Source organism: Alexandromys fortis, unplaced genomic scaffold, assembly GCF_014885135.2.
Source record: "Alexandromys fortis isolate MF-2015 unplaced genomic scaffold, M_Fortis_MF-2015_v1.1 scaffold_1, whole genome shotgun sequence".
NCBI lineage: Eukaryota > Metazoa > Chordata > Mammalia > Rodentia > Cricetidae > Alexandromys > Alexandromys fortis.
The window spans coordinates 28,170,346-28,192,791 of record NW_026067927.1 but is presented as its reverse complement, the minus strand read 5'-3'; the positions used below and the strand labels follow the sequence as shown (position 1 = coordinate 28,192,791).

The following is a 22,446-nucleotide window of genomic DNA, read 5'->3' as shown; positions in this document are numbered from 1 at the left end:
TCTTTTTAATATATGTATACATGTTTGCCTATAAGAGTTTTTGTGAGCCAGAGGAGGCCATCAGATTTCTTGGTATTGGAATTCCAGGTGGTTGTTGGAGGTGCTGAGAATTAGCTCCAGGTCCTCTGCATGAGGAATACATGTTCTTAATTGCTGACCCATCTTTCTGGCCCTCCTTTAATTTTAGTTTTAATTTTAATTTTTTTAATAAAATTCTAGGCTTACGGTCTTAAAATTGGTGGTTACTTCAAATTACAAATATTTGTTTTAGATATAGCTGTTTCAAAGAGTACTTCCCTGCCACCGCTGTGGTCCCCTGAAGCAGAGCGTTCTCATTCACTCTCACATCATACTGCCACCAGCTCCAAAAAACCAGCATTCAACTTGTCTGCCTTTGGAACACTTTCCACCGTGAGTACTAACTTTGTTGTCTATAATCACAAAGTTTTTAGTATTTTTGCTTATAATTTGTCACTGTGTTTCTGTGCAGTCACTTGGGAATTCTTCAGTTCTTAAAACAAGTCAGCTTGGAGACTCTCCTTTCTATCCTGGCAAAACAACATACGGTGGGGCAGCTGCCGCTGTAAGACAGAACAAAGTGCGAAATACGCCTTACCAGGTTCGTGTGAGGGGAGGGTGGTGATAAACTTTCCCATTACCAGACACTGACTACTAATACCCAAAAGACTTGAATTTTTACTAATGGTAGAACTGTGGATGTTACTTTAAATAATTTGGAGTATGAGAACATTTTAATTGAACTGAACATACAGAATATTAGATTGGTGCATGTTTTAGGAAGTATAACAATTCCACTCTTTAAAACGAGATAAAAATGCACATGATAAAATTTGCCTTAATATTAGCTTATTAGAGTTGTGATAAAAAGTGTTGTCACTACTGCTATCCAAATGTAGAAAACCATTTTCAGTCAGCTTTCACAGTCATTCTCTGATAGCCCCTTACCAGTTTTTCTGTATTTAGGGCTTTTTCAGAATGTTAAATGAACTTAGTCATACATGGGCTGATATAGTTCATTGGCATCAGTCTGGCTTAGATTGAACACCTTGGTTCCTTTTTATGCTGGTAGTAAGCTGTAGTTTATATTCCCAGTTTTAACATTCATTTTTCATTTCCCTTAGACATATGGTAGATTGTTCATCATATGATTAAGTACATAATAAACAAGACAGATGTTTTCTGGTGTGTTAGTACCTGCTTGCTTCTTGTAATATTACAGCAGTTGTATTGTGTCCTTGCTTTACAGGTAGAATTGTCAGTTTTTTTTTGTAAGTGTTTATGTTTTAGGAGTATTTTTTTTTTTTTACTTTTACAAATGTTGCTCATTTTTAAATTGTATTGTGTTCTTTTTCTTAAATAATTAATTTTATTTTATATGTTGGTATAAACATACCAGATCCCCTGGAATTGGAGTTACAGACAGTTGTGAACTGCCATGTTGGTGCTAGGAATTGAACTTGGGTCCTCTGGAAGAAGAATCAGTGCTCTTAACTGTTGAATCTCTCTCCAGCCCTTGTGTTGTGTTCTTTTTTTTTTTTTTTTGGGTTTTTCGAGACAGGGTTTCTCTGTGGCTTTGGAGCCTGTCCTGGAACTAGCTCTTGTAGACCAGGCTGGCCTCGAACTCACAGAGATCCGCCTGCCTCTTCCTCCCGAGTGCTGGGATTAAAGGCGTGCGCCACCATCGCCTGGCTGTGTTGTGTTCTTGATGAATGAGGAGAACTTATTTTTTGTGTGTATGAGATATTTTTGTTTGTTTTTATGGGGTGTGTTTTACAGGTGATAACTAGTTAATGTATATATATTTTCTATTATGTTTTTGGTATCTTTTATAAGTTATCTATATATAACCCAATGTCACAGTGGTTTTATTTTAAAAATTTCATAGTTTTTTTTTTTTTTTAAAGGCTTTAATTTGGGTCTGTCTTATTTTGAGTTGATTTGTGTCTGGTATGTATGATGTGTGCATCAATGTTGATTTGATTTACATTTGAGCATTTGTTGTAAGTACCATTTGTTGAAGACTCGTCCTTTCTCCGTTGTGGTAACTTTTGAGTGGGGGATCGTTTGGGACTTGTGTTTTTCTGCATATCCCATTGTCTGTCTTTAGACTGGTAGGTACTTCCTTTGTGATAGCTGTGGATAGAGAGGAAGTTTTGAAATTGGCAATGCCTGGTTTTTAATTTGTTTCAATACAAGCCTGCGTTGGCTTTGCTAGGTTCTTTTGGTTCTGGGGATTAAACTGAGGGCCGCGAACATATAAGACTCACTTCTGCTCAGCTATAGGAGAGCACTTGGTTTTCTGTGGTTCTTTGAATTTCATAAAAATTGATAAAAATTTCAAAAAATTGACATTGGTTTTGCAATGTGATTACATTTAGTCTAAAGATTAAACTCAAGAAACAGAAAACAAACACCCCCCCACACACAAAGATTGTTTATAGCTAACAAATGGCATGAATACTTATGTGTAAATCAAGTGATACAATACATTCAAGGCTTTTATGGTAACTCTATATAGGATGTGAAAGAAATTCCTGTACAAGTCTTATTCATATATTGGTGTAACGTTTTAATTTTATGATACACTTTAAAGATAGGAGAGACTACATGGATGCTTTTGGAGAGGGCAAACATAGAAATATGCTACATATCCTTAGAATCTTTCTCAGTATAGACTTCTAACACTTATAATTGAAATTTGGTGAGTTTTTGTGGTTTTGTGGTTGCTTGTTTTTATTTTATTATATGCTGAGGGATCAAATATAGAGTGTCTTGCTTGACAGGCAAGTACTCTGCCTACGAATGACAGCTCCAGCCCTGTAAGTGACATTCAGATGTTACTGGTTACTCCTTTCATACAGTGTAAGAGTTAGGAAACATACTAACGATTCATAACTTTAAATCTAATTAAATATTGTTTAATAATCAGTGCTATGGATGTCTTATTTGTCAATTTTTAAAAAAATTTAAATAATGGGGTATGTAGGTCAAGATATTGATAAAAAATTTTTTCTTTAGAAGAGTGCATGTAATCCTCCCAACTCCTGTGCAAACACACACACACACACACACACACACACGATTTCTCTTGTGTAGCCCTAGCTGTCCTGGAACGCTGGTCTTGAACTTGGAGACCCACCTGTCTCTGCCTTCCAAGTGCTGGGATTAAAGGTGTGTGCTACTAGTACCCAGCTACATGCTGTCTTTTCACTTCGGATTATTAAAGTTATTCCACAGCCCTTATTACCATAATCTTGTTTTATTTTGAATAACAATTTTGTTTTTATTTTTTCATTGTATGAACTATGTACCTTGAACTGTCTGTTGCAGCAAGTAACAGACTATATTATTTTCTAGGCACCAGTTAGAAGACAGATGAAAGCTAAGCAGCTCAATGCACAGTCCTACGGTGTGACCAGCTCAACAGCACGGCGGATATTGCAGTCATTAGAGAAAATGTCAAGCCCTCTTGCGGTAAAAATTTGAAATCATATTGAAATGAAATAATGTAGCAGAATTAGAATTTAGTGAAAAAGTCTTAGAGTTTTATTAACTTTTTGTATTGTAATGTTACAGGATGCGAAAAGAATTCCATCTGCTGTTTCTTCTCCTTTGAATTCTGTACGTTAACTTTTAAATCTTAATGAAACAAGAGTTGTTTTTCAGTTTCCTACCTATTCTAAAACTATTTCATTTTTTTTTCAGCCTCTTGAAAGGAGTGGGATAGACAGCACAGCTTTTCAGGCCAAAAAAGAAAAGGTAAGCTGTGCAGAAACGCCAGCAGCTCTGTTTACAGTTACAGTGCATAGACTAGTAGTCGCTAAGGAACGTGTTTGAAAAAGGAGCTATTTTTACCCTGGGCATTGTAACTTCTTACAGCCTCGGGATGAACAACATATTCTCTCCTCATGTTCATGACTGTCTTTACAGTTTTTTCTTAATTTATAGATCGATATAAAATGAGGAGTGAACATTTCACATGTTAGTCATTAAAAGTGCAATAAATTTATCCCTTCATTGAAATAGCAATTTTTTTTTGTTTTGTTTTTGTTTTTTGAGACAGGGTTTCTCTGTAGCTTTGGAGCCTGTCCTGGAAACTAGGTGTTGTAGACCAGGCTGGCCTTGAACTCAGAAATCCACCTGCCCCTGCCTCCAAGTGCTGGGATTATAGGCAAGTCCCACCACTGCCTGGCGAAATAGTCATTTTTGAAGAAATTTTATTATCCAACATGTCAAATCTTGTGAATCATAGAGCTTCAGTACATATTTTTCATCAGCTGAAATACTAGTTGAGGATATTGGAGTTAATAAAATAAACAGTCTTGGTGCCTTTTTGTGTAGTTTCTAGGGATTAAATTAGCTTTTAAAATTATTGTGAGGGAGGTTAATGCTTAGTAATGGTGTTGGAGAGGTGTCTCCTGTATTTTATTTATAGCTATTTAAGTGTCCTCCACTTAAATCTATTAGGAAAATAGATTCCTGGATTCTTATAAAAGAATTTGTTATAACATTAAGCTCTCTGAAAGTAATTACTAAAATTAACATTATATGAATTATTATTTGTGGAGATCAAATGAGTTACTATGTCTTTATAATTATTCTTATTGAGTATGGTAAAAGATGAAAGCTACAGTTTTCTTTCCCTTTGGAAGAGTGTTTGAATTCCTAGGGTTACTTAGATGTTTGTAGTTAGGTAAGAGGGATCTGTTTTGAGCCTCTGTTATGCTGTTAATATAAAATGTTAACATTCTTCGGACTCTTGAATCTGAAAAGTAAAATTTTAGGGTTGTGCCATTTTTGTCAATGAAAGTACTACAAATGTTTATAAGTTGCTGGAAATTAAAAAGCCAGAGTACAATATTGGTCATGTGTCATGTGTAACAAATTGTCTCATTGAGTTGAGGATTTAAGGAGAGAGCTATAGGAACTTTACCGAAGGCTTTGCCCTGGAAACCAGCATTGTTGTCAGTTGTTGCTAAGTGAATGGACTATGTGTTGCATGGCAGTTTATGGACACTATAATTATCTTAAACCAATAAAACTTTTACTTTATTTCAGTGTAGCAAAGGGGTATGTGCAAAACACTTGGTTACTTAGACCCCAAAGCTAAGTCATGTCATAGTCTGGAAGTCTTAAATGCTTTATCAATTAGACTCACATTATAAGCCTGCTGTGGGATAATGCGCTTGTACACTGTAAAGGTTTGTCACTAATATTGGTTTAATAAAATGATGATTGGCCAGTAGCCAGGCAGGAAGGAGTATACGTGGGGGGACCAGATTAGGAGAATTCTGGGTTTTAAAAAGGAAAGGCTGAGTCTGTAGTCACCAGCCACATGTAGAGGAAAGCAAGATGAGAATGCTTCACTGAGTAAGGTACCAAGCCATGTGCTAAACATAGATAAGAATTATGGGTTTTTTAAGTTATAAGAGGTAGTTAACAATAAGCCTGAGCTAATAGACCAAATAGTTTGTATCAGTATAAGTCTCTGTGTGTTTCTTTGGGTTTGAACAGCTGCAGGACAGGGCAGGACAGAAACTTCTGCCTACATAAGCCCTTTGGTTTTATTTGTTCTTTAAAATAATGATAAACCACTTTGGAGAGGAAGATTTGCATATGTGTTTAGGAACTTGTAAATTTTTATAACTTATTTATAAATCATTTTTAAAAAGTTATTTTTTAAATGTGTTTTTTGCATGTATATGTGTGCACCATGTATGTGCCTGGTACTCTTAGAGGCTAGAAGAGGGCCTCATTCCTGGGACTGGAGGCTTAAGCTGCCTTGTAAGTGCTGAGAACCAAACCTAGCCAGCCCTCTGTGGAGAAGCAAGTACTTTTTAACTAGTGGGGCATCCCTCTAGCCCCTGTAAACAACCATCTTAATTTTCAATGGAAAAAATAATAGAAACAGAGGTTTGGGGAAATGCATAAAATAAGTTTTAGCCATGTCTAACAGTCATCTTGTCTAAGGTTAGAATTGTTCAATTGTCTTGAATATTGTATAGTTTCATTTTGTGTGGGTATATGTATGCTTGTGTGTGAAAAGCTATTGAATCTGGGGTAAAATTCAGTCCTGCAAAATAGTTTAGAATTAGATATATGTATATTTACGTATTAATAATAGATTAAATGCCTTTGGTTTATCATTTTTTGTTATTTTAATCTGCTTATTTAATTTCTCTACGTAATCTCTAGGTCACATTAGTTATTTTGAAATAATTTTTAGATATGCCACTGATAAATAAAAATGTTTATTTTTGATTTCTGTTTTCTTATAAGGTGGACTCTCAGTATCCCCCTGTTCAGAGACTAATGACCCCAAAGCCAGTTTCCATAGCAACAAATAGAACTATCTATTTTAAACCATCTCTGACCCCATCTGGTGACTTAAGGAAGACTAATCAAAGGATAGATAAAAAGAACAGTGTGAGTTTGTTTGTTTATTCTGTTTTCTTAAGACAGTGTCTTGCTATGTAGCTATGCTGGGCTGGAACTCAGAAGATAACTGGGCTGGCCTCATTCATGTCAGTTTTACTGCTTCTACCTTTTAAGTGCTAGATTATAGGTGTGCACGACCATGTCTGTCTGTGTTATTAATTTTTACCAGTCTGTTTCTTCTTGAACTAGTCTTTTAGTATTAGCTGGAGTGAATAAAGATAAAGTTATTTAAAGTAGAAGACCTCTCTGCTGGTATAGTCTAGTAATTATATGATTCCTAACTAATGAGTTAGAATTGCTAAACCTTTAAGAATAACTTTTTTGATCAAATCCTAAATCTTTGTGGGTAAATTTTACATATTCATTGCCTAGATAAGTTTTATTAGATTTATTTATCTATTTGTCTTATTTGTGTTGCTGAATTCTAAAAGGTGTTTCAAATGTCATATCTTTTGACTGAATTTCTCCTGTACCTTAAAATGGAAATAATATTTAAAAATTTTTTTATATCTACTTCTCTAAACTAAGATCCAAACAAAGCTCAAATGCTATTTTTGGGTTTTTTGAGATGTTTTATGTACCATAAATTTAACTATTTTGTGTTTATCGTTTAGTGATTTTAGCATATCCACAGGGTGTTGAGCCGTCACTATGTTCCATTTTAGAACATTTTCATCATCATTTCTCTCCTAAAGTTTTTAATAACTTTCTGTGTTCTCAGGGTTTATGTAATTACAGTATACACAAATATTTTGCTATTTTTAGAAGGCAGAATATTACTTCATAAAATGGATTGTAATCGTATTCAAACCCTAGAAGGAATGTTGATGCAACACGAATCTGCAGGTTTTATTTAGATGTTAAACAGATGTCCCAAAAGAAAAATGTCCCAAGATTATTATTTGTAGTCTCCATTAATCTAGAATATTTTTGAAAAGCAGAAGTTAGTTAACTGTAGAATGTCCTGCAGTGTCCGATTGTCTGGGATGGTTCTAGATTCTGGTTATTCTTGGTTAACCACTGAAGAAGATCTGGGCTCTTAGTGCTCAGGTGGGACATAGTGTGCCTATTTTTGATCTTTTTAGCGTCATTGCGAGTTCCTGCCTGAAGCTGTTTGTTGATTCTACTGTAGTAGATCTTTAATTCCTTTGTTCTTTCTCCATGTATTGGTTAACCCTTTGCTATATAATCTCTTTTCTGTATTTGATTTACATCAACTGAGTTCTTAGTTTCAATAGTCTAAAATAGTTTGTTAGAGTTGTTTACTTTGATGATTCTGTCCCCCTGTATCTGTCTTTGAATAGACTCCTGTGCTCTTTTACTATGCCCTATCATTTTTGAGCACCTTACTTTTTACATAATTAGAGTCTTGTACATTTCTAGCTCTCTATTCCTGTAACTGGCCATTTCTACAGGAAGCCTTAGTTCTTTTCAGTGCAAGGAATTTGCATCTCAGAGATTCTGTCTTTATAAAGTTATCTGTGCATTTAGTATAGCAAAAAGGAAAGTAGTGTTCCTCCCCTCTCTTAAGGTCACGGGGAACTTTGTACTAGTGTTTTGGTTAAATACTTGATCAATGACATTTTGTATATATACTCATATTATAATACATAGTACAGTTGTAACTCTTGGTTAGCATTCAAAGAGCATGCCTTACATATTCTAGGATAAAGAAGGTTAAGAAAATTTGTAGCTATGGATGTAGCCTTCAGTTGTAGAGGTATTTGTCTTGCATGTGTTAAGGCTTTGAGTCAGTCCTTGCACCAAAAAAGAAAAATTTAAGCCAGGCATATTCATTCCTGTAATCCCAGCAGTTGGTGAGTGTAGATGACAGGATCTGAAATTCAAGTCTAGTCTCAGCCACATGCTGAGTGTGAGGCATGCCTATCTTAATTACTACCCCACCCCAGCAAACAATGAATTTTAAGTAAGATCCTCATTACATTCTTTTTCTTGCAGGCTGTAAATGAAAAAAATATTTCAAGACAAAATAGAGAGCAAGAAAGGTAATGGCATTTCATATACAACTGGATTTCTTTATTTTTTTGTAAGGTTCATATTTACAACAGTCTTTAAGAAAATTAAAAAGTATATTTAGGGGGGCAGTGAGATGGCTAAGCAGGTCAAGGCACTTACTACCAAGCCTGAAAACCTGTTTTCAATCTCTAGAACCTACATAGTGGAAGTAGAGAATTGACTCCCCAAATCTGCCTCATTGCCCTAACAAGCTTTGTGTGTAATGATTGTGTGCTTTCATGTGCTTGCACACATGAACAAAATAAATGTAGAAAAAGTCTAAAGTGTATTTTGCCCTACATTGATTGTCTTGTTAGCTGTTCCGGTGTTTGGATATTCATTTAACAATTTCTGGGACTAAATAATATATCAATTGTTCTGATTTTCTTTTTATTTGCTAGTGGCTTTTCATATCCCAGTTTCAGTATTCCTGCAGCCAACGGTTTATCTTCTGGAGGTGGCAAGATGAGAAGAGAGAGAACACGCTTTGCTGCTTCTAAACCTCCAGAGGAGGAGGTAGGCTCATATTTTATAAACTTTGAAATTGTGGTAGTGAGGCGAGACCCACAGAAATGGGGCTAGGGGAAGATTTGGATAGAAAATTATCTACTATTGAAACCATCCTTTAGATGTGCTTATCCAAAACTTAACCTAGGAGCCTCCACTTCATGAATTGCATAAAATAACTTAAAACAGAAATAGCATTTTTTTGTGTGTGTGTGTGTGTGAGGTAATTTCCATTGAAATTATTTGACTCTGGGCATTGCCTTACAGTTTTGCTTGTTTATCAAATGTACATATGATTAACACTTCATGCTTTTGTTAACGTTCTCTCTCTCTGTCTCTTTCTCAATCCACTTTTGTTAGCCTTTTCTCTCTCTCTGTAAGTGTGTTAGTTCATGTTAATGGAACGATGGGTTTTAAATTTCTCTGCTATTTATCCTTTGTGCAGATTTACTACAATTAATCCATTCTCTCATCAGGGTACATTTGGGCTGATTCCCAGTATGTGCTAAGGTGAATATTTATACACTTCTTTGCCATGTGCAGTTTGGTCTGGAGGATATTTACCTAGGAATGGGATTGTTGGACTGCAGGGGTTGGCACATGTCTTTAAATGTGTTTGACTTTACTGTATCCCTCTTCACAACACTTCACATGATCATAGGTGGATCTTTTATTTATTTATTCCTTTTTCTTCTTAGCACTTTGTTTTGTTTTGACTCATTGCTGGTGTGATAGCTATAAAATGTCAGTGGGTTTTATTTTGCATTTTCTTGTCTAATGGGAAGGAGTAGACTTTTGGATGTGTTTTGTGGCCATTTAGGTTTTTCTTTATTCCTTTTTTTCCCCTATGGGATTATTTTTTAAATAAGGCTAAGTTCTTGGACTGGTGAGGTTGCTCAGTGGGTGGGAGGTGCCTGTTGCTAAGTCTGGTGACCTGAGTTCCATCCTGGTACCTACATTGTGGAAGAAGAGATCTGACTTCTGTGGGTTGTTTTTTTAACTGCCACATGTGCTCTGTGGCATCTGTGTGTGGGCACCCCCACACACAATTGAAATACAATTTTAAAAATAATTGCATTTTTGGTGTTGCTTGGATATAGAGGATGGCGACTAATTGAAGACTGGTTAAGTTGACTGGAGTTTGCTCATTTCCTACCTTTTGAGTTGAAACAGTTCTTATCTCAGTTTTTTTTTTAAAAAGATTCATTATTTTTTTCTTATGTATGAATGCTCTATATATGTATGCCTTTATGCCAGAAGAGCGCATCAGACCCCACTATATAAATAGTTGTGAGCCACCATGTGGTTGCTGGAAATTGAATTTAGGACCTCTGGAAGAGCAGCCAGTTTAATCGCTGAGCCATCTCTTCAGCCCTCCCTCCCACTTCATTCTTTAAATGTGATTTCAGCCAAGCTAACTCATTTAAGGTCCTCACTACCCTCTAAGAAGATGTTCAACTTACTAGTTCATTTAAATTTTAGACTGTAGGGCTTTTTCAGATGTTCACCTGCCTCTGGATCTGTGTGGATTATCAGATTTGATTTCAGGTCCTCACACTTCAGAAAGTGCTTTTTGTCACTGAGTCATCTCTCCAGTTCAGCTTATGTTTAACTTAAAGTTGAATGCCATATCTGTTAGTGTTTGGTTTTATATCTTGTTACGGAAGTGACAGTTTTTCTACTCTATCATTTTCTTGGTTAGTTTTTCTGCTGTTCCTTTCAAGCACTAGAATGGAAACTTTGGCAGTTTATGTGCCCCGTCAGGAGAGTTGGGATTATAGACGTAAAGGGCTTTGGCTACTTGATGGTCTGGAGGTTGTTTCTGATTGTCACTGGAGTGTTGTGAATTGACGGACATGTCTCTGTCTTGAAAGAAAACTAGAGCTTTGAATGTCTTTTGATCATAAAATAGGTACAATTTGTAGTTTTTATGGTGTATTGCTTTGCTTTTTAAAAAGATATTTCATATGTTGGTATGTGGGGCATGTGTACATGGTTGTTCTTTCAAGACCATGTATGGCTTTGTGTTGTAGTGGAACCATAATTGTGGTACGGAGGAAGACATTGCATTGTCCCCCATTTAAAAAATACTTGGGGGGGGAGAGAAATTATTCTCATGGCCTTCCATGAATGAGAGAGGGAGGGGTTGAGGGTGCTGGGGAGAGGGAAGCACACATGTGCCATGGAAGTTAGTGGGCAACTTTTAGGAGTTGGTTCTCTTCTTCCCTTTTGGGCTCTGGGGATAGAACTCAGGTTGCCAAAGGTTCTGCAGCAAGCAGTTCTACCTACTCAGCCGTCTTGCTAACTCCCCTCTCATTTTTATAAAGTAGAAAATTGGCGCTGAAATTAAATTACATGGCAGTTGGTGGCACAACTGGGAATTTAATTAAGTCTTTAGGCTTTTAACTCAAGACCTCTTGTTAATATTATTGCATGGGGCCTATTTTCTTTCTTCCTGTTTAAACTTGCTCATAACCATGTCAATTCTCCTTGAAAATAAGTAGATAAAAGTATGACATGAAAGATGACATCATTACAAAACATGCTGTGTTTTAGGAAGTGGAAGTACCAGTGTTACCGCAGATCTCTCTACCAATCAGCAGCTCCTCACTGCCTGTCTTCAGTTTTAGTTCCCCTGTGACCCCTGCTTCCTCATTGTCACCAGTCAGTTCTTCTCAGTCCTTACCAAACAAGGTACAGAACCCCACTCTATGAGTGGAGTGACTTCTTTTCTTATTCCTTTTAATCCAGTACTTTATGTTAAAATGGTTTTTCACTGTAAAAGTCAGTAATTCAAAGTAAAAAGAGAAAAATGAAAAAATATTGGGGATTTGGTGCTGGGAATTAATTCTAGGGCCCTTTTCATTTTGGGAAGTCTCCACTCTTACCCCAAGAATGAAAATGGTGTTTTATTATTTTTTTAAAATGTATGTTTACAGTGGGATTATTCCAATCTGATAACTCTCTATGCTCTAGACTGAAAGTGAGAAAGTTGATCTCCAAACAGTGTTCCCAGTTCAGGAAAGCAGTTGTTAGTGTTTTGTTTTAAGAAGTCAAAAGTATTTTAAATTTAAGTGGAAAGAATGCTGTTATTTCCTTGAAATAATTTCTTAAAGTCTATTTTATCATTCATAAATAATCTCTTTTTGTGTCATTTCTCACTACTATGAAAAATGCAGGCACAGACGTCTCTGGGCAGCACTGGCAGTCCTGTGTTCACATTTTCATCTCCCATTGTAAAGTCTACGCAGGCAGACGTGCTACCTCCAGCGTCTGTAAGTACCCAAAAAAGAGCGGTTCAAGATTGACTCCAAAGCCAGAGTGTTTTATTTTTAAATCAAACCTAAGATTTCATTGATAGTCAAACACTTCTTCAAGTTAAAAATTCAGTATACAGCAAATAGGTGTTTTGAATTTTTTAGTGCATATTTAGATATGTGTGTGTGCATTTTCTTCTGTATCATTTGTGCAGTTAAAGTGAACATATTTTGATTTCATTAGCATTTTTCCAGTGGGAAGGACATTCATTTATACTCTAGAAATTTAACATGACTTTGATGTAGTGTATAGTCAGGGTTCCCTTGTAACTTCAGAGAGTCCTATAATGCTGATTAATTGCTGTCCACCATAGATTAGATGAAAAGACCTTAGCAATTACATCATTGCATTTAAAATCTCCTGAATCACTTTTAATCTTGAAAATTCTGTTTGGAGTATTGCTATACAGTATATATTTGTTTCTTTGTAATTGGGAACTATTTGGGTAAGAATAATATATACATCTAATGTTCCTGCTGACTAAATTTCCATCATATATATCATCTTTACATACTGTCTTTAGGGGTTTTGTTTTGTTTTTTGAGAAAAGATCCTACCGTGTAGCCCTTGCTGGCCTAGAAGTCATTATATAGGCTAGTCTAATCTTGAACTCACAGAGATCACCTGCCTCTGCTTCCTGAGTGCTGGGATCAGAGGCCACACTTGGCTTGCTTTCAGGTTTTTGGCTGTATGCTTGTTTTTTATTTTATTTATTTCTTTTTGTCATAGTTAGACATTAGAGGTAAATGTAGTTTTCTTGCATCCTTGTCTCCCAAACCTCATATTTGTAAGATGGTGTTCAAAGGTCCAGGACCTGGGGATTAAGATCTCCTAAATGTTTTATGCAATGCTTTGAAAGAAGAAAATGCATAAGAATTTAAGATGCTGTCAAACTATATGCCGTGCTGTTAATATAATTTTTTTTATTCACTACATACAGTTTTTAATTCATTTAGTTGAGAAAGTATCTGGTTATGTTGTGTAGGCTGACTTCAAACTGGGCTCAAGTACTTCTTTTTTAGCCTCCCTGATATGGGACTAGAGCCATGCATCAAGGTACTCAGTACTTATTTAGTTCATGAGTTCTAAATTTAGGAATTGCAAAATAGGAAAAACTTATCTTTTATAATCAGTAAAATTTAGTATACCCTTTGATTAATGTAAAACTGTGTTTTATTTCATGATATTTTGACAGCTTAAAATATCTTTTCTCATTATAGATTGGATTTACATTTAGTGTGCCTGTTGCAAAAACAGAACTTTCTTGTTTTAATAGTTCTTCAGAACCAATTTTAAGTAGTTCAGGTAAGTGAAAAATGTTTCACAATCTTTACCAAAAAACAAAACCACAAACAAACCCTTATGTTAGAAGAGCATTTCAAATTCTCCATTGGTCATTCTTGAAAGTATTTACATTTGAAGAAAATGAGCTCTGAAAAGTCAGTGGAAGCTATTCCAGCAGTGCTCTTTGTTATAGTGAGTCACATTTAACTGTTGTAGTTTGCTTTATGGTGAACTGGTCATGATATTGCATTTTTTCACTGTAGGTAGGCAGAATAAGATATTAAGTTTTTTGTCACATTTTAGTACAATCCGAAGATTTATTTACATTGTAGTTGTGGTGAACCTGAGTGTTGATTACTTTCACTTCATAAACGTTTTTATTTATGCATTTTTGGCTTCATCAGATAAGTGATGCGTCATTTCTGAACAGAAGAAACACTGCATCACGAGTGATGAAATTAGTCAGATCATTAAAACAGGTTTTTGTGGTAGTGGTGGTTTTTGGTGTTTGGGAAATAAGAAAACATCTGAGTTGAGATCCCTAGGTCAAGAGTTTTGAGCAAAGATGATTTAGACAAGAAGGGAAAGAAAACGGGGCACAGGGATAGGAGCAGAAGCACAGTGGACTCACTTGCTTTTGCTTTTCATGAGGCTGGAGAGTAGCATTAAGTCTTAAAAACTCCTGTTTTCCATGCTGAAGAAATGGCTTGATTGAGAGTCTCTCTCTCTCTCTCTCTCTCTCTCTCTCTCTCTCTCTTGATTGAGAGTCTCTCTCTCTCTCTCTCTCTCTCTCTCTCACACACACACACACACACACACACACACACACACACACTCCCTTACTCCCTCCTTTCTTCCCTTCCTCTCCCACTCCTCACTCACCCACCTCTACTGGTCCTTGCTCATGCTAGGTGGTCACTTATTCTGACACTTTGTTTTTCAACAGGCTCTGTACATCCCTGATTGTCCTGGAACTCACTGTGTAGACCAGGCTGGCCTCCAACTCAAAGAGATTCTTGTTCCTCTGCCTCTGTATTTTCCTTCTACTGCTGGGGTTAAGGCTGTACATAACCACATCTGGCCACATTGGTTTTTAGAGGATTGGAGATTGTCTCGTCACTTGAGTGCACTGACTATTCTTACAGAGGTCCTGGGTTCATTTCCCAGCACTTACATGACTGTTCACAACCATCTCTTAATTCTTTTTTTTTTTTATTCATTATGTATACAATATTCTGTCTGTGTGTATGCCTGTAGGCCAGAAGAGGGCACCAGACCCCATTATAGATGGTTGTGAGCCACCATGTGGTTGCTGGGAATTGAACTCAGGACCTTTGGAAGAGCAGGCAATGCTCTTAACCTCTGAGCCATCTCTCCAGCCCCCATCTCTTAATTCTTTTGCGAGGAGATCTGACTTGTTTTTGACCTCTATGCATGCCAGACATGCACATAGTGCATATACATATTTGTAGGCAAAGCATACAAATATTAAAACTAGTAAAAATTACTTTGCCTTATGTTTACTAAAATCAGTAAAGTTATGATTATGGAATGTGAAAGCAAAGTGATAACACTTATCCAGCCATTATCAGCAGCTGCTAATCTCTGTATATAAATCTTATTTTCTGCTCTGTTTTACCACAGTTGTACTACAACAGGGATATTTTTAATCATAGCATGGGTTTCTCGGTGTGAAACCAGTTGAAAATGACTTTGGTTAGATTTTTTCAATTGCTATTGATCAGATCTATTATTTCAGGTATTGGACAAACTTCCCATTTGTCATATATGGCTATTGCTTCAGTTTGTCTTCCATGGAGCTCATTGGCTGACAGGTTTTTTTTTTTTTTTTTTTTTCCTTCTGCGTGGGGGCTTGAGGGAATGTACAATGTAAGAAATAGTTTTTACTTTTGCAATGGCAGATTACCTCTGCTCTTTTTTACTTGTCCATTATTTTTGAATTGCAGTGACTTTCAAAGTTTTAGAAACTGATCAAAAAGTTGTTTTTGAAATTGTTTTAACTCTAATCCACTGGTATTTTTTCTTGGCCTAATAACTTTTTTTTAAAATATATTTTCTTTTTATTTTTTCTTTTGCACTGTGAAGGCAAATTTTTCTCTATCTTCCTAATAACTTTTATGATTTTAAAAATTACAGCTCAAGATAACACTGTAGTGAATAGTTCAAACTATAAGAAGCGAAGTGCCACTTGTGAGGACCCTTTTAAACCTGCAAAGATTCTGAAAGAAGGAAGTGTTCTAGACATTCTGAAGACCCCTGGTAAGTGAGTGGCTGCCCTTGTAAAAATCTGTATTGAAACTTAACAGTGTCATGAATGTTGTTAAAATTTAAGTTTTAAAAAAATACATTAAATGCATAGAAAGGTGACTTGTGATTCTTGTAGATATTGTACCGTGTCAGAACTGTATTAGAAACCTTCACTTAGTTCTTTGTCATTCAAGGAATCCATGAATAGGGAAATCTATCTCTTTAAGTTGTGGATATTGAAAGAGAAGATGCCACCCTTTTCTGTCTTTTTTATTGTCATGCATTTTTCTGATGACAGCATTGGACTGCCATCTCACAGTATTTTCTAGTTTGGTATATGTACAAATTGGCTAAGTTTGCCAAAGTGTTATCTATTTGAAGGATAATGCTCAAGACTTGAAAGTTAGTAGTTAGTGCAATGTTTATTTTTTTATTAACATTTTTATATGTACTCAGGTATAGTTTAATTATATTATACCTGAGTGACTACATATAAAAACATGTAATGATCAGGTCAGGGTAACAGGTAATTTGAAGAGGGTGACTAGAAATTAAATAGGAACACATTTTTCAGTTTGAAGTTATAGAGAATTTTTAAAGTTTGAATTGTAATGAATAGTATATAGATGTAAGGTTGTTTCTAAATAAGGTAACCTCATAGCCCAGAAAGAATGCATATTTACTCAGCAGATGTGTGTATTCAATGTATAATGGATTAAGGTTGAAAAATAATGGATTAAGGTTTAAAAAATAACCTTGTCCTTTATAACAAGGGTCAAAGGATTAGGTTGTTTGGGTTCAATTTCCTTTATAGATAGTACGAGGTATGGCTGAACTTCAAAGTACATGGACTAGAATTAACCAATTATGTAACTTTTTCACCACACATATATTTAGAGCTACACTTTTCTTCATAATCTTGCCCCCTTTAATTAAACTTTAAACAGAAAAAAATTTGAGTCTTCATTTGGATGGAATTGGGAAAATCTGACAAAGGAAGGAAAAAGAACATGTAGTGGCTCCCAGAAAATTGCTACTGTGATTTTGCCAGCCTTACTGATTGCAATTAAACTCATAACTGATAGGGAACTGCTAATCATGGGAAGTATACAGAGGTTCGTGGATTGTATTCCCTTTAGGCTAAAAGCAATTCACTGGGTTTTTTATTTTACTTTTTTTGAGTTCAGGGTCTCACTGTGTGACCCTGGCTGGCTTAGAAACACTAACCAGGTTGAGCTCAAGCTCAAAATGATTTGCCTGCTTCTGCCTCCTAAGTGCTGGGCTTAAAGATGTGCCCTACTATACCCAGCTGGATAATATCTTGATATCAATGGAACACCTTTACCAATCTTCTTTTCCGTGGCACTAAAAGCTGGAAAACTAGATCCCTGATGGTGTATGTAATGTGAAAGGTACATTACAGGTTTTAAAGAAAGACATTTCCAGGACACTGTGTCAGTAGTTCAGTGAATCAGTTTAATGAAAGGTACCCTACCATTCCAACCCATAGTTCCCATGTGAATATTTTTCTTGGTTGTCAAAATATACCTTTAATAAACATTAATAAACAAAATAAAAGTACTCTGAAATTGTATTGAAGAGAGATTTCATGCTTTGACTTCAGTTTATGTCACCAAAATTCCTCTTTGTGAGTGTAGATTGGATCTTAATCACTTTGTATATGTAGGCCTGCCCAGAGGGTTTGCCACATCTTTGGGATTTTCATCAAACTATGCCTTTTTAAAGTTTACTGTAATTAAAGATAATCCTTGTCTAGGCTTGGTGGTGTACAGTGTAATTCCAACACTCAAGAGATTGAGGCAGGAGGTGATGCACTCAAGGTTGACCTCAGCTAGATAGTGAGGTATAACAAAATATCCTTACAATCCTGTTGCATTGGAGGAACTTCTGTCAGATAGTTAATGCCTGTTTGACTTAGCTAGAGTTACTGAGGGTAGATTACCACAGCAGTGGATTAAGACTAAGCAGCACTCAAAGATTACAGATATTAAGGTCATTTCACTTAGCTGTGGGAGTACCTACAAGGGATGGATGAGGAGGAAGACTGAGAAGAGTATTTTAAGTTCATTGCTGCAGAGAGGAGAATAAAATGTGGACAGCAGTGGTACCTGACAGTAAGTTCAAACGAGAACATTAGACTAGAAAGTTAGAGGGAGAAAGTGATGTGTAGTGTAAAGATGATCTGATCTTATACTTACAGAATTTTAAGTAGGTTTAAGTGCCATATGTACCCAGATTAAATATGATTGTGTAAGTAACCAACAAAAACCTTAGTAGTTCTTGGATGGTATTAACTTGGTGATAATATAAATGTTTTCCTCCCATAATATTGCAGTTAATGCTTTGATTAGCAGAGTCCACTGCCTCATTTTAAAAGAACATTCTTTTATTTCCCCACTGTAGGTTTTTTATCACCAAAGGTTGATTCTCCTGCTGTTCAGCCCACCACTACAAGCCCAGTGGTTTATACAAGACCAGCCATAAGTACTTTTTCTTCTAGTGGAATTGAGTTTGGAGAAAGTTTAAAAGCTGGATCATCATGGCAGTGTGACACATGTCTCCTCCAGAACAAAGTCACAGACAATAAGTGTGTAGCCTGTCAAGCAGCTAAACTGTCACCGAAAGAAACTGCTAAACAGGCTGGAATTGGGACACCAAGCAAAAGTGACAAACCAGCTTCTACATCAGGGACAGGCTTTGAAGATAAGTTTAAACCAGCAGTAGGAACTTGGGATTGTGATACCTGTTTAGTACAAAATAAGCCTGAAGCCGTAAAATGTGTAGCTTGTGAAACACCCAAACCTGGCACTGGTGTGAAGCGAGTCCTCACGTTGGCGGTGTCTTCAGAAAGTCCTGTGACTGCTTCCTCTTCTAGCTGCACTGTGAGCACTGGTACGCTAGGATTTGAATTCAAAAGGCCTGTGGGATCTTGGGAATGTCCAGTATGCTGTGTTTGTAATAAGGCCGAAGACAATAAATGTGTCTCCTGTATGTCTGAGAAACCAGGTATGTTTTACACTTGTATGGAATAGTTTTGCGCTTCACTTAACTGTGAAACAGTAACAATCTTGGTGTTTTAAATGATTGCAGATGGAACATTTCTTCTTACATCCTAATTTTTAAAAACCACCTTGTGGTTAATATTAGACTACCTGTTCACTTAGAATACGTTGTGAACTGGTTCATTCTATACTGTACCTGCTCTTTTTGTGTACTGTTATTGGAAATATTCCTCTTTGTGATAATTGATGTGGTTGACAAATGAAGATAACTGAAAGCTCTCAGAATGGGGTAGTCTTTCTCAGACCTTCATGCCTTGTCTTCTTTTGTCTGTAGAAATGAGGATGGGGAGTGGTCATTTACAGGAGGTTCTTTAAGAGCTAGGCAGTCATGCTTTATGCTAGTGTCTGTTTTCTTAATATTATTGGTGCTACCTGTAGCCATGTGCTGTCTACCAGATTTTACAGTGATTGCAATTTAATTAATTGGTGAAAAATTCTTAGCTTGGTTAGAGAAATGGAATTTGGTTTGAGGTCTTTGTTCAAAGTTAGAATTACTGATTCATTTTTAAATTTGTTTTGGGAGTATGTGGTAATATGGGTAGTAATTAACATGTTTGTGTTAGGAGTGAAGACTCCTGCCTTTGTTATATTATATTACATTACATTAGCTGTATTCTGTAATGTGGGGATCTGTTACTAGCCAGATTCCTTGCCTGAACTCTTAAATCATGCCCCTATTTCTAATTTCTTCTGGTGTCAAAAACGAGCTATCAGAATCCTCATTCAAAATATTTGACTCTTCCCATCTGGCACTGTCTCCTCACCTCAGAAAAGGCGTGCAGGAAGCTAGAACTCTGAGTTGACAGATGGGTAATGAAACTTTGAATCAGGAAATAAATATATGCAGGAACAATGGAATCCTATGAAAACGACATTAGCTTTACTCTGGGCACAATGCCCTGTCATTTTCAGCACAGGGATGATTTGGTCAAATTTTAATTTTTTTCTTACTAGTTTTTAGATAGGTTCTAACTACGTAAGCAGAGGTTCTGACTATGTAAGCATTGCTAGTCTGGAACTTGATACAAACAACATACATACCACACATACATGTACACACACACCAAATTTGGCCTGGAACTAGAAGTCACTTGCCTCTGCCTCCAGCCCTCATTTTATTTTTGGGGGTGGGGGGGGGAAATTGTGTGTTTGTGCGTCTGCTTATAAGCACATGTGTGCTAGCCTGTAGAAGCCAGAAGATGGTATTGGATTCCCTGGAACTAGACTTAGAGGGAACTAAAATCTTTTAAAGAGCAGCAAGCAATCTTAAGTGCTGAGTCATGTTTCTAGGCTTAAACTTTATTTTTAAAGTTATTTATAGATTTATTCGTTTTATTTTATGAGTGTTTTGCCTGTATGTGTTATATGTATGTCTACATGCATGAATGTATGTATGTGTACCATGGAGGTCAGATGAGGGCATCAGATCCCCTAGAATTAGAATTAGGAATGGTTGTGAGCAGTGTACTTCAAGGCAGCAGAGTTTGCAAAGGCATCTTAAGAAGATTATGAGTAATGGCAGATAATGGTGATAAGGAATGAGATGATGGAGTTGATAAGGGAGGATTTAGAACAATGTATGGTTAAAGATAGATTAACTTCACACTGCTGAAGTTGGCATTCAGATATATTTGTGAGGCCTTTGGCTACATCATAGGGACTACAGCTCCTTAGGGCTGGGGTGTAGATTGAGGAGATCATAGGAAATAGTTTGATATTTGAAGTCAAGTGAGTAGATGTGAGTTGACTGAATTAAGGGATAGAGCTCCAAGCTGAACTCTGCTAATTTAAGGGCCTGGAAGAAATGAAACATTGAACTTGAATTAACCATATAGAGGAAAACACTGTGGCAGAATAATCTCTCAAGAAGGTGACTAGAATAAGACTAAGACTAAGTGTTTAGTAAGGGAACTAACTGTCCATAGAAAAGATGATCAGGCTGGGAAGAATACTGCAAAAGATGTGACCGGGTTCTTGCACTCATGAACTTTCAGTGACATGCATAAGACCTGCACAAGACCATGCATATCTGCCAACATTCCAGCACAAGTGGGAGAAGGGTTTATGAGGTCCCGTTCCTGTTTGCTTTTGGCTGTTGAGGGAGGGAGACTGTTTTCTTCAGTTATGAGGCCCCTGATAGGTTGCTCATGTCCAAGTGGTTAGTCTACAGTCATGAACATGTGGGTAAGGCTTCGTGTGTTTTACATACATCCATATAACAACTATAGAAGAGGACATACAATTTTAGACGTGGGTGGAGGTCATGGGAGTTCTTGGAATATAGGAGAGGTAGATATGATGAAAATACATTGTACTCATGAAATTCTCGAAAAGAAATGAGAAAACTCAACAATAGCAGAAGGCTCAGACAGATTGATTGTACTTGGGAAATATAAAGACTGGGGCCTTCTAGATAAGCTTATAAAGCAGGAAAGTGTGGGTTGCAGTTAGAGATGAGGAAATGGTCACAATAGTGCTTAAAACCATCACTGAAGGTGAGAGATACTTTGTCAGGTAGGTAGTAGATCAGTGACAGACATCAGACAGCAATTTTGCTGGCAAAAGAGAACAGAACATATTTAAAACTGCTGAGACTGTTTCCATACTGTGCAAGAATGAACAGGTAGAGGTTGTGTAGATGGACCCAAGGATAAATGGCTGTATCTGGGCTCTGGTTTATACATCATACCTTGATTCCTCTTTCCAGTGTCATTTGAGTGAGTCATTATGTTTATTTTCTTACTCCTTTCTGTTTTCTTCCTCTTTTGCACACTTAAGATCTGTCATTTGCTGGTTGTGTTACCATATGTTTGTTTATGTATTTTTTCCCTTTTAGACCAGGAGCATATTTCTTTCATATTATTTTAGTAATCTTTATGTCTTATAATTCAGTTACGTTAATAAATACCTGTAAAATAGCTTCTAGTGAGAATGTGTAAAAGTAATAGGCTTGGGGCTGGTCTGTGGGAAAGTTATTTTTCAAATAATTTCAATGTAGATGGCCATGCATTTTGTGTTTTGCCTGAAATTTACATCTTGTATTTTACATGTCTGTAATAATTGAAGGAATTTGGACATTATTAAGGACATGTGTGGCCCTGGCTGGCCCGAAACTCGTTACAGAGGCCAGACTGATCTTGAACTCAGCTGCTTTGCCTACCTCTGCCTCTTGGAGTGTTGGAATTAAAGCCATGTGCCAGCAAACCCAGCCCTTTAGTCATAAAAATCCTAATTTTTCACATTTTCTCTTTAAATGTTGTTACTGGGAATCAAACTCAAGTTTCTTGTTTTTGAAAGATATGTACTTGACTGACTAAGCCATCTCCCCAGGTCTTAGCCCCTAATTTGTGAAAATATAGCCCACCTGTTTTTCTCATTCCATGTGTCTGTGTGGGCTGTGTACATGTATATGGTATGCGTGTCTGTGGTGGCCTGGTCTTTTCCCCTATCTTATATTTTCATGCTGGGTCTCATTAAAACACAGAGCTGGCTAATGTGATTAGTCTGCTTG

The 22,446-nt window shown here is 36.5% G+C and overlaps 1 protein-coding gene across 2 annotated transcripts in view; it reads left to right on the top strand.

Annotated features, from left to right (window-relative positions):
• Nup153 (nucleoporin 153) overlaps positions 1–22,446 on the top strand; it is a 47,597-nt gene that overhangs the window by 14,964 nt on the left and 10,187 nt on the right. Inside the window, exons 4-16 of one of the 2 annotated variants that reach the window (XM_050143558.1) lie at positions 272–411; positions 491–619; positions 3,379–3,495; positions 3,598–3,642; positions 3,727–3,780; positions 6,301–6,447; positions 8,419–8,465; positions 8,877–8,991; positions 11,539–11,676; positions 12,162–12,257; positions 13,521–13,605; positions 15,742–15,864; positions 18,277–18,879. In XM_050143558.1, the coding sequence (XP_049999515.1) occupies positions 272–411; positions 491–619; positions 3,379–3,495; positions 3,598–3,642; positions 3,727–3,780; positions 6,301–6,447; positions 8,419–8,465; positions 8,877–8,991; positions 11,539–11,676; positions 12,162–12,257; positions 13,521–13,605; positions 15,742–15,864; positions 18,277–18,879 (1,839 nt within the window). The remainder of the gene's footprint in view (positions 1–271; positions 412–490; positions 620–3,378; positions 3,496–3,597; positions 3,643–3,726; positions 3,781–6,300; positions 6,448–8,418; positions 8,466–8,876; positions 8,992–11,538; positions 11,677–12,161; positions 12,258–13,520; positions 13,606–15,741; positions 15,865–18,276; positions 18,880–22,446) is intronic. The other variant, XM_050143559.1, reaches the window with a different exon arrangement.